This window comes from Nycticebus coucang, chromosome 2 (genome assembly GCF_027406575.1).
Source record: "Nycticebus coucang isolate mNycCou1 chromosome 2, mNycCou1.pri, whole genome shotgun sequence".
In the NCBI taxonomy this organism is placed as follows: Eukaryota; Metazoa; Chordata; class Mammalia; order Primates; family Lorisidae; genus Nycticebus; species Nycticebus coucang.
The window spans coordinates 16,823,595-16,835,688 of NC_069781.1; the positions used below are offsets into that span (position 1 = coordinate 16,823,595).

Genomic DNA, 12,094 nt, shown 5'->3' on the forward strand with positions numbered 1-12,094 from the left:
CTACAAAAAAAAATAAAGAAAGAAAAAAATAAATAAATAAAATAACTAGGTTGTTTTTCCTCCAACTTTAAAATTCTTTGCCTCAAGTTTATCTATGGCGTTCACCTTTAGTATTGATCACATCTCTCCTTTTTAGAGAAACCTACTAAACTTTGTAGGCTTCTTCTTTATTTGATCCCCTCAGAATGACTTCTTCCTGATCTATAGTCTCTTACACTTTGCAGATAGCTCTAGTATAGCCATTATGGCACTGATTGTAATTATTTGTTTGTATGTCTTTCTCACCAACCCCAGACAGTTTTCATTCCTTTGTCCCTAGTATCTAACACAGTGTCAAGTACATAATGTGAACTCAATAAATATTCGTTGAATGAATAATCCCACATTTGCCTACTAAAAGACTGTTAAATGCTTAGAGAGCTTATTGGTTCACAAGACAGATGACGCCACCTTCGGCAGTTCTACTTGTTAGAAAATTCTTAAAGTAAACCAAACTGACACCCTTTTATTCTAGTTTTATGTTCTGAAATCACATAGGACATACCTAGAGCCCTCTTCCCCTTGAGGAAGATATTTATGTATGCTTTTCTTCTCTTATCCAACCTAAACAATTCTAATTCTTTCAATAAATTCTCAAATAATATAATTTCCCTTCCTCCTATTCATGAAAGCATCAAATATTTTCATTTTGAGAATAAATTCATTCTGAATTTATTCATTCAAATAAATATTAACCAGAAAAATTTCAAGCGCAAAACTAAACTAATTTAGGAGCGATCTTTCTCTGGGTAGAGAAGCCCTTCCCCGAATAGCCAACTCATGATTTAACTTCCCTAGGCTTTGCTACAAAAAGAAGGGTTTAGAAAAGGTGATCTCTGAGATCCTCTATAAGAGACTCACCAATTACTAACCATGTTGTGCATCAATAAATCCACTTTTCCTAACCACACTTTTATTGCCACAGATAAACAGTGCACTGTGTTTTATAGCACTTCAACCGCCAAACTTCAGAAAGTCTGTGAAGGAGACACGTGCAAATGTGTAGAAGGTAAACTTCATTTAACATATGTAGGCTGCGTGCTTGTGTAAAGCAGCTACTCATAATCTGAGCTTAGTCTGGGGGAAGTTGCTTGGGAAACTGTCATTTCTCAGAAGTAGAAATGCAATTATCAGCTGATTGAAAACTAATGATGCATTGAGTATTGTAAAGCTGCTTCTCCACAACTCCTGGACAACCTGATGGTTTGTACTGTTTGCAAACACCATTCCAACAGTTTTTGGATATCAGAGAGGTAACATGATGTGAAATTTTACTTCCACCTCATCTTTTTTTTTTTGTCTTTTACTTTACAATTTTATTTATTTATTTATTAAGTCACATACACATAGATCATGTACACATTAATGTATTTATGGGGTACAATGTGCTGATTTTATATACAATTTGGAATGCTTAGATCAAATTAGTTAATATAGGGTTTCACCTCATTTACTTAATTATTGTGTTAAGACATTTATATTCTATACTTAGTAGATATGACATGTACCCTTGCACTATGCTCCATAGGTGTGGTCCTACCATTTACCCATGTTTGTCTTTTTAACATAATTGGGCCACAATCCAAAGAACACAGGCTCAGGTCTAAGCCACTAGCTCCTCTTTCTTTTTTTTTTTTTTTGGCCAGGGCTGCATTTGAACCCACTACCTCTGGGGTCAGTGCCCTACTCCTTTGAGCCACAGGCGCTGCCCCCCGGCTCCTCTTTCTTTCCTTTTATCCAGAGATTCTCAACCTTCCTAATGCCGTGGCCCTTTAATACAGTTACTGTGGGTCGCGACCCACAGGTTGAGAACCACTGCTTTTATCTTTCCAGCTAATGGAATTCTATTTATTGTCCAGTTCCAGTCTTTTGTAAATCAAAGTCATCCTGTTTGGCCAAGGAAAAGATCTAGAACACATCAGTAATCAACCACTGGCTCCATGGGGGGTCTGGGTTGGTTTTGGCTTTTTTTCTTTTTCCTCAAAATCATTGATACCTACACATTTCCTAGGTACTTATTGTGCTGTCTTTTAGCTATGAATTGGTCAAATTATTAGTTTGGGTCCTTTAAGGGACTTTTGTTCATATTCAAAATGAAAAAATTTCCCCTGTTCTTGAAGGGAAGCATGTGCATTTCTGAAAAGCTGAATGTGGAAGAACCACTCATTCTGAGAATAAGTCTTAGCTCAAGATTATGTTTTTGTTTGTTTTAGTTTTGCTTTATATATTGTTTCACTTTGTAGAAGGGGAGAAAATGGGAAGGTCTTAGGAGTCTGGCATTTGTAAGATTATATTTGGTTGTGTCTGGACTCATAAGAAACCATGTTTACTCCTAGAGAGAATGTTTGCTTCTTTACATTAACCTGACTTCTATCATTTTTCACAAAATCCAGCTGACTGTGGGCAAATGCAGAAAGAATTGGATCTGACGATCTCTGTAGATACTAGAAAAGAAACAGCATGTAAACCAGAGATTGCATATGGTAAGTTCAAAAGTTAAATATATTTCTTTCAAACATGAAATTTTTTTAATATATCATTAGTCAGAAAAATCAAAAACATTACATGTCTCAGTTCCAGATAGAATTAGCTCCTTTGTTTTCTATCCATACTTTTAAATAATTTTGAGAGAAAGAAGGAGCATATTGTACACTATCTCAAATCTTTCTATGGACTTTGGGAGGATTAATTAAAAGATAGGTAGAGCTGATTTGGCACTTTGTGTTCACAGCTACTTTCATATACTATTTCTCATTGGAATTCCGTAAGAGCCCTTTGAGGTAACAGAAGATTTACCAATATTTCATCAATAAAGAAACTGAGGCTTAGGGAATTAAATTATTTGCTCAAATTAAGTGGTAGAACTGGTATGCATTCTAGCCTCCCATATTATTTCCATCATAGTCTACTGAACTCCCTTAATAGAAATACGGCTATCAGAATGAATTTTGTATGATTTGTATTATTTCTTTCCTTTGAATTCATCTTTATTTAAAAAAAAAGTCAAAAATCTGTCTAAGTCTGCCAAGACCCACTGCAATTTTTAAAATATATCACTACTTGAAATAATACTATATTATTTTAATAATCAAGAATTTCACTAAATTATTTCTTCCTTTTATTTCAGGAATATTTTCAGTCTAAAATATGAGAAATCCATTTTAACACCGAGAATAAATGCAATCTGGATTTATATTAAATTATAATTTAATTTATTTATATTTATTTAAAAAAAGAAAGACTTAGCTGGCTTTTTCTGGAGACCACAGGCTATTACTACAACAGAATAGAAACAAAGTAAAATGTTCTCTCTCTCTACCCATATCTATATAGTAGGTACATTGCCCATGTTTACAATTAAGAGTTAAGAATCTGAAAATCTTAAAATTTTTCATCCATTTTAAGCCACTAATTAGCATAACCTGTGGTTCAACTACAATGGGTTTGCCCATCTATCTATCTACCTATCTATATGTGTATATATGTATATATATATCGTTTATCTATCTATCTATATCTGGGATAGACTCATAGACTTGAAGGATCTCAAAAATGGACAGAGCTTTTAGGTCATTCATTTCAACTCTGTTGAAAGCAAATATAAAAGGCATATTTTCTGAGACTACATAGAAGGGATGGGTCCCTTCAAGCTGGTTCATTCCAGAGCTGAGGTCAAACACACCACACATCAAATATTGATCGATGCCCAAATAAAGAGAAAACAGGATTGGGAGTAGTTTGTGTGAAGTAGTTGCTAATCCAAGCCGGGATGAGTGAGAGAAAAGAAAATGATTTTATTAACAATCAAAGATCAAAGCCAGTGGGGCTATATAAGGCAGCAGCAAGGCAAGGAAGTAAGGAGGCTTATATGGTGGAGCTGAAGAGTAAGATAAAGCTCCTCTTTGTGGCTGTGTAGCAGAAAAGGAAGAGGCTAAGGATGCCTATGGGCGGGACTCCATTAATCTTAAAGGATCAGCATCTGAACTTCATGTTTAATAAAGGTTTATCTTGTTTATGTGCTCCTATCATTTAATTTAATATGGCTTTTATCCTAATCAGACTTTTCTGTAACAGTTGCCAGGCCTAAGGATTCTAATAGATTGAAAGACTGACTCAGACTGAGGAGGATTTGAATAAGCTTCTTGGAAGAAATAAGATCTACCTTGGGGTGCCCATGATAGCTTACCATGCTTTTCTCATTTGTTTGACAAATTCTGACTTCTGTTGGACATGGCATTAGTGGTAGTAAGCCTAAATTATTTTGTTTTTTTACCAGCTTATAAAGTTAGCATCACATCTGTCACTGAAGAAAATGTCTTTATCAAGTACACTGCAACCCTACTAGATGTCTACAAAACTGGTGAGAAGTCATTTTTTTCATTCTTTCATTTAACAAATACTTAGTACTTACTATGCACTAGACATTATAGGTAGTATTAGACATAGAGAATACTAATATGAATAAGACCAAGCCAAGGTTCCCATCTTTTTCTTTCTTTCTTTCTTTTTTTTTTTTTTTTTTGAGACAGAGTCTCACTTTGTCTCCCTTCGTAGAGTACTGTGGTGTCACAGCTCATAGCAACTTCCAAGTCTTGGGCTTAGGCAATCCTCTTGCCTCAGCCTCCCAAGTAGCTGGGACTACAGGTGCCTGCACAACACCTGGCTATTTTTTTGTTGCAGTTTGGCCGGGGCCAGGTTTGAACTTTCCACCCTCAGTATATGGGGCCGCGCCCTACCCACTCAGCCACAGGTGCTGCCCAAGGTTCCTGTCTTCATAAAGCTTATGTTCTACTTAGGGAGATATTTCTTTTTTCCTGAGGCTCTCTGGAACTGTGGGTAGAGTGCCATGGCATCATAACTCACAGCAACCTCAAACTCTTGATCTCAAGAGATCCTTTTGCCTCAGCCTCCTGAGTAGCTGGGACTACAGGTGCCCACCAAGATGCCTGGCTAATTTTTCTATTTTTAGCAGAGATGGGGTCTCACTCTTGCTCAGGCTGGTCTCAAACTACTGAGCTCAAGGGATCCTCCACCTTGGCCTCCCAGAGTGCTGGAATTTATAGGTATGAGCCACAGTGTCTGGCTGGGAGACATAGTTTTTAAAGGCATTCATATAAATATTTCTCATGGAATCCTTTTATCTCAAATCTCAGCAAAACAGTTTGATACGTTGTTCATTTGTTCTTTACACTACCTTCTGACCAACAAAAACCATAAGCCATCTTCAAAATCTTCAACTTTTCATTTGAAGTTATGAAATATTTAAAACATTTTTAAATGAAATAGATGACTTATTCAACAGTGATTAAAATTTCTTACCACCCTATTTGTATCTTCCAAAAAAATTATTTTCTGATTTTAGTAGATAAAAGTTTTCAATAAATAGGATCATAAATTTAAATTGCAATCACATATTTATACTGATTTTTTTTCTCTTTTGCAATTTATTTTTATTTTTTGAAACAGTCTTACTCTGCAACCTGGTTAGAGTACAGTGGCTTCTTTGTAGCTCACTGTATCTTAAAACTTCTAGGCTCTAGTGATCCTCCTGCCTCAGCTTCCTGAGTAGCTAGGGCTACAGGTGTGTGTCACCACCCCTGGATAATTTTTCTATTTTTTTGTGACAGGCTCTCACTGTTGCTCAGGCTGGTCTCAAATTCCTGAGCTCAAGTGATCTTTCTGCCTTGATCCTTCCTCTCAGAATGCTAAGATTGCAGGTGGGAGCCCAGCCTCTCTTTTGAAATTCTATCAAGTATTTCAAGTCTAAAAGTGCTTATTTATTTATTTATTTTGTGTGTGTGTGAGAGTTGTGAGGTCTTGATTTATTGTCCAGGCCAGTCTCCTGGGCTCAAGAGATCCCCCTGCCTCAGTCTCCTGGCTTGATTATTTTTTAACGGTACTCTATAGAGTTAAAAATTCCATTAGTGCTTTTGAAATTCTGATTTGCTTTATCAACACTCTGATAAAATTTTTTCTAGTTTTTTTTTTTTTGGTTTTTTGCCGGGGCTTGGTTTGAACCCACCACCTCTGGCATATGGGACCAGCACCCTACTCCTTGAGCCACAGGCACCGCCCATTTTTTTTTCTAGTTTGTTTTTTTTTTTAATTAATTTTTTTTTTTATTGTTGGGGATTCATTGAGGGTACAATAAGCCAGGTTACACTGATTGCAATTGTTAGGTAAAGTCCCTCTTGCAATCATGTCTTGCCCCCATAAAATGTGACACACACCAAGGCCCCACCCCCCTCCCTCCGTCCCTCTTTCTGCTTCCCCCCCATAACCTTAATTGTCATTAATTGTCCTCATATCACAATTGAGTACATAGGATTCATGCTTCTCCATTCTTGTGATGCTTTACTAAGAATAATGTCTTCCACTTCCATCCAGGTTAATACGAAGGATGTAAAGTCTCCATTTTTTTTAATGGCTGAATAGTATTCCATGGTATACATATACCACAGCTTGTTAATCCATTCCTGGGTTGGTGGGCATTTAGGCTGTTTCCATATTTTGGCGATTGTAAATGGAGCTGCAGTAAACAGTCTAGTACAAGTGTCCTTATGATAAAAGGATTTTTTTCCTTCTGGGTAGATGCCCTGTAATGGGATTGCAGGATCAAATGGGAGGTCTAGCTTGAGTGCTTTGAGGTTTCTCCATACTTCCTTCCAGAAAGGTTGTACTAGTTTGCAGTCCCACCAGCAGTGTAAAAGTGTTCCCTTCTCTCCACATCCACGCCAGCATCGGCAGTTTTGAGATTTTGTGATGTGGGCCATTCTCACTGGGGTTAGATGATATCTCAGGGTTGTTTTGATTTGCATTTCTCTAATATATAGAGATGATGAACATTTTTTCATGTGTTTGTTAACCATTCGTCTGTCATCTTTAGAGAAAGTTCTATTCATGTCTCTCGCCCATTGATATATGGGATTGTTGGCTTTTTTCATGTGGATTAATTTGAGTTCTCTATAGATCCTAGTTATCAAGCCTTTGTCTGATTGAAAATATGCAAATATCCTTTCCCATTGTGTAGGTTGTCTCTTTGCTTTGGTTATTGTCTCCTTAGCTGTACATTTTCTAGTTTTTTATTACTTCAAATGTTTCACTATTTGAGAATGATCCTTGTGTTATTTTTTTGCTCATTGATGGTCACCAATTTTCTTTATGTGAACCCAGTTGCCATTCTGATGAAAAAAGTGTTTAGCACTTTGACCTTTCCGCAATCCGAGCTTTGAGCACCATTTGCATCTAACACTGACATCACCGGCAGTAATGAGCCATTCCTTTTTTATTGATATAACCAAGTGCTTTTCATTCCAGAAATACAAATGTTTTGCTTTATTTTCTACCACTCTTGCATAGAACCCAAAGACATTCCAGACTCTTCTGAATTTTGCACAGCCTCAGAGGATTCCCAAGCTATAGTTATTTATTAGTATTATTTCTTCTATGGATTCAGAAGATGAATTTTCATGATATTTAAAAGGAAATGTTAAGAAACTTTTGCATACTTTCACTCTTCATTCTGGATGTTCATTTTTAATACTTATAAATTTTTAATTTGTATAACTATCAAAACACCACACACAACTGACACAAGATTGCTGCACACTAATAATAAACCATCTAGAATCCAGGGCAAACTGTGTGGTTTGAGGATAATGATAAATTAGCATTCCTCCTAAAGCACAGGGTACTTAGAGTCAGTGAGGATATGGATGAAGAAAAGATTAGTGATTGTTGAAGCTGGGGTCAGTTAACCAGTCTCTCTCTTTCTGAATAGGCTTGAAATTTTCCACAAGAAAAAGCTTAAAAAATAATAATAATATGGCCCCAGGTGGCCACTCTGCTTACTTATGACAGGCTGAACTGAGAGAGAGTGCTGGGACCATTGCTCAGATGTTGCTGCAACAGGAAGCTAATGCCTTTGGGACACCCTAAGAACTAGCCTGAACTAATGCATATACATGAAAGTTTACATTCCTAATGAAAGTTTGTAACTTACATAATTAAAATCAAATACTATTTTCCAAAAGGTTCAAATGTTTTTCAGAATTTAACAATTAGGATGACTCTGCCAGAGTTTAAAAGTTGGATATCAATTCTAAATGTATAGTAATAAAGCAGATATAATCCCTGCTTCAATAAGTTTCTAGTCTAGCTGAGAAGATAGATATTGGGGCAAAACATTGTGCTAGAAATTCAGTTATAAAAGAAATAAGAGAGAAAGAGAAAGATATTTATGACAAGGAGCATTAAGGGATGTTTACTGAATACTGGGAGAATTGAAGTAGAGTTTAAAGATTAATTAAATTCAACAGACCAACATGGGAAGGAATGTATTCTAGGTAGGGGAACCAGTTTCTTGGCTAATTCTAAGTTCTTTACGAATCCCAAAGTTATTGTCTTTAAAATTGTCTAAGTCTTTTATATCTTGTACTCTTACACAAAATTGACCGTTTCCAGCTACAAAATACTTTTATATTTTGTTATTTAACCTATGGAGATTAAGATTGTTCAACTACAGAGTGGTTCTTTTACTTCTGAATCTACAAGAGGAACAATATTAATAATAAGCATTTACATGGTTCATACTATGTTCTAAGCACTTTTTATATTAACCTACTTAATCTCATAATGGTTCTACAAGATAAGTTTTATTAGCATGCCCCCTTTTCTGATGAGGTAGACTTCTGAGCCCTTATACTGAGACCATAAGTCATTTTCCCAGAGCCACACAGCCAGGAAGTGACACCCTGGGCCCAGTCTGACTCCAGAGCCTGAAGTCTTAACCACATGGGCATTGCTGCTTTCTGATAGCCATGAGCCTCTTGTAGCCATGAAGAACTGAAAGGCTTGAGAGAGAGTTTATAATTGTGACATTAAGACATGAATATGATAACCTTACTTGCGTGTCACTCAGGGGAAGCCACTGCTGAGAAAGACTCTGAAATCACCTTCATTAGAAAGATGACCTGTGCTAATGCCAACCTGGTAAAAGGAAGACAGTATTTAATTATGGGCAAAGAAGCCCTCCAGATAAAATACAATTTCAGCTTCAGGTAAGTCATCAATATTTTGTAGTCTGATTTTCTTTCCAAAACTCTGTAATTTATTCTGAAATATACCAAATGTTTCTTATGTACCCTGCTGTTAACCAACAAACCATTATGAACATAAATAGCCTTGGTTTGAAACCAAAAACTATGTAAAACCATCATGGCAACTGAGGACTTAGCTGACTGACAGACCATCTATGTAACCAAACCTGATGGTGAATCTAAATGTGTTTGTCTGGCCTCCCCTGACCGTCCCACCAGCTCCCTCAGTATGTTCTCAGACTTTTCTGTCTGTAACAAAGAAAATGTTTAAATATCCATTTTATTATCTGCTTTTGAAAACTAGACATTGAAATAGGCATCATTCCTGCCTTTAACTTGGAGCCCAGAGCAGCTTCACAATCCTCCAGAAGAGGCTGATCCAGAACAGTTTGGCTGACAGCCTGACCCCTGGGGACCTGACCACAACCGGGCTCTTACAAAGGAAATCAAATGCAGCTTTTCTCTATTTGTAGCCATCGTCACAAACACTTTGTTCCCATGTTTTCCTTGGTAGGTACATCTACCCTTTAGATTCCTCGACCTGGATTGAGTATCGGCCTACAGACACAACATGTCCATCGTGTCAAGCATTTTTAGCTAATTTAGATGAATTTGCTGAGGACATCTTCTTAAACGGCTGCGAAAATGCCTGAAGTTCAGCTGCACACAGTTTTCATTTATGAACTCCCGTTGTTGAAGTTTGTGTTTCTTCTGCTTCTTCTTCTTCTTCTTCTTCTTTTTTAACATTTCACAGCTGCTCTTATTTGGAAAGCTCACTTTACTTAGAATTAGTAGCACTTGCTTTTATTAGAGAACAATTTTAAGAGCTGTAACTTTCTGAAATAACAAGGCTTTGAGGGGCATGAAGACAGATACTCCTAGGTTATTGGACTCCGGAAGCAATAAATTGGAAGACGTCCTAAAACCTGCCACTCAGGAATGTTTGTGGGGCAAGAGAATAGCCTGTTGAAATGGAGTATCTTACACAAATATGGGCTTTGCTTGAAAGAAGATACCAAGGAACAGAAAACTGATCATTAAAGCCTGACTTTGCTTTCAAAATGTGCTACAGAGCATGTTGTTTTATGCTAGGTCAGCTTCATCCACACAAAGACAGGCCAACTGAGAGAGGTGGAGAGAGTCAACCGTAGAGAACCTTAACCCTGAGAGGGCCCAACCTCAGAGCTCTCAGCAAACTGAAAAGGTAGGCGAGTTTGTCTTTGCCCCATTCCTCTTCTATTGCCTACTCCATACCCCTGATGGGAGATCCCTCTACTTCCTTCCCGCCTTCCCAGCACATGTTTATTTCCCCAGGAACTTGCTCTTGCCAATAATTGCTCTACTAGAAGGCAAGCACCAGTGCAGCAACCTGGTGAGAAGAAAGCTCAAATCAGAAGACCTTTGTTCTGGCCCTAAATAGGTCTCTCTTTGAGCCTCAGTTTGAGCTTTCTTTTTTTTTTTTTTTTATTGTTGGGGATTAATTGAGGGTACAAGAAACCAGGTTACACTGATTGCATTTGTTAGGCAAAGTCCCTCTTGCAATCGTGTCTTGCCCCCAAAAGGTGTGGCACACCAAGGCCCCACCCCCCTCCTGTTTGAGTTTTCTAAAAGAGATTTCATAAAAGGTGGTCAATTTTTAAGTGACATTTTGCAGCACTTCAGATTTTTTTTTTTTTGTGAGACAGAGTCTCCCTTTGTGGCCCTCAGTAGAGTGCCGTGGTGTCATAGCTCATAGTAACCTCAAACTCTTGGGCTTACGAACATCCTCTTGTCTCAGCCTCTTGAATAGCTGGGACTAGGGATGCCGCCACAAGGCCTGGCTATTTTTAGAGAAGGGGGTCTCACTCTTGCTCAGGCTGGTCTTGAACTCCCCAGCTCAAGCGATCCACCTGCCTTGGCCTCCCAGAGTGCTAGGATTACAGGCGTGAGCCACCATGCCCAGCCAGCACTTGGGATCTTATAAGATAATTCACACATATATTCCCATTTAAAGTTCCAAGAATCTGACAAGGAACAGAAAGTATTATTATTACCTCATTTTCCACATGAGGAAATGGAGGCTCAGAAAGGCGAAGCAATTTTCCTAGCCTAGTAAGAGGCAGAATCAGAGATCAAACCCCATGGCTATCTCTTAGTTGAAACACATCCTCATTCTACATCACTACATGTAACATTGGGGGGAGGGATTAATTTTCTAAGATGAAGGCAGCACATAGTGGAGTCTCTTAGTGGGTTAACCAGCTCCACTGAACTATCAGGAGGAAACATGAAGATAAACTCTGGCTGTAATGGTAATTAGCAGTGACTGAAATGCATCCTTTCTGAAGAGTCTGTATTTTATGATACCATTTAGGTGAAACTGCTGAAGCCTTGCAGTATACCTTGTAAATAGCACTAAGATTTTCCACTTCCAGGAACCAAGGACTTATTTTTCTTTAATGTCAAAGCTCACATTGTAGGCATTCACTTGGCAAGAACAACCAATGTATTCAAGATATCCAAACTTCCTGACAGCGAGGGCTGAGGGGGTCTCCTCTGGAGCAGACGGACAGTGTCTCCTGTCACCTTCTTGCTTATAGCAGGGCAGAGGGAACCACTGAAGCTGCTTTGGAGGCACAGGAGCCTCTGAGCTATTTGGCTGCCTTCTCCCAGAGCACTAGCAAATAGGTCGGGCCACAATGGCCTAATTAACCCACACAGCAGCTGAACTGTCAAATATCAAAGCATGCTTTTGTGAGTTAGCCTGGCACCATTTAAAGCATCTGCCAGCTCCTCCTCAGCTAACTCATAAGCATTTGAACATACTTTGTTAGTGAGGCTTTGGTGACCCTCCAAACCAGGCTGGGGCCTCTACTCAACCCTGCACTTCTCCACCAAGGGTGCTTGTGCTCTTGCAATGATTTACTTCATCGTGTAGATTAGTTTAGTATGAAGCTTCCTGGCTACACTGTAAGCCC

The 12,094-nt window shown here is 38.1% G+C and overlaps 1 protein-coding gene across 1 annotated transcript in view; it reads left to right on the plus strand.

Moving 5' to 3' along the window:
* Positions 1-10,573, plus strand: part of C5 (complement C5) — a 100,618-nt gene extending 90,045 nt beyond the window's left edge. Inside the window, exons 37-41 of the mRNA XM_053564110.1 lie at positions 965-1,048; positions 2,433-2,522; positions 4,316-4,399; positions 8,960-9,098; positions 9,652-10,573. Of these exons, the coding sequence (XP_053420085.1) occupies positions 965-1,048; positions 2,433-2,522; positions 4,316-4,399; positions 8,960-9,098; positions 9,652-9,790 (536 nt within the window). The 3' untranslated portion in view covers positions 9,791-10,573. The remainder of the gene's footprint in view (positions 1-964; positions 1,049-2,432; positions 2,523-4,315; positions 4,400-8,959; positions 9,099-9,651) is intronic.
* Positions 10,574-12,094: the final 1,521 nt, after the last annotated feature.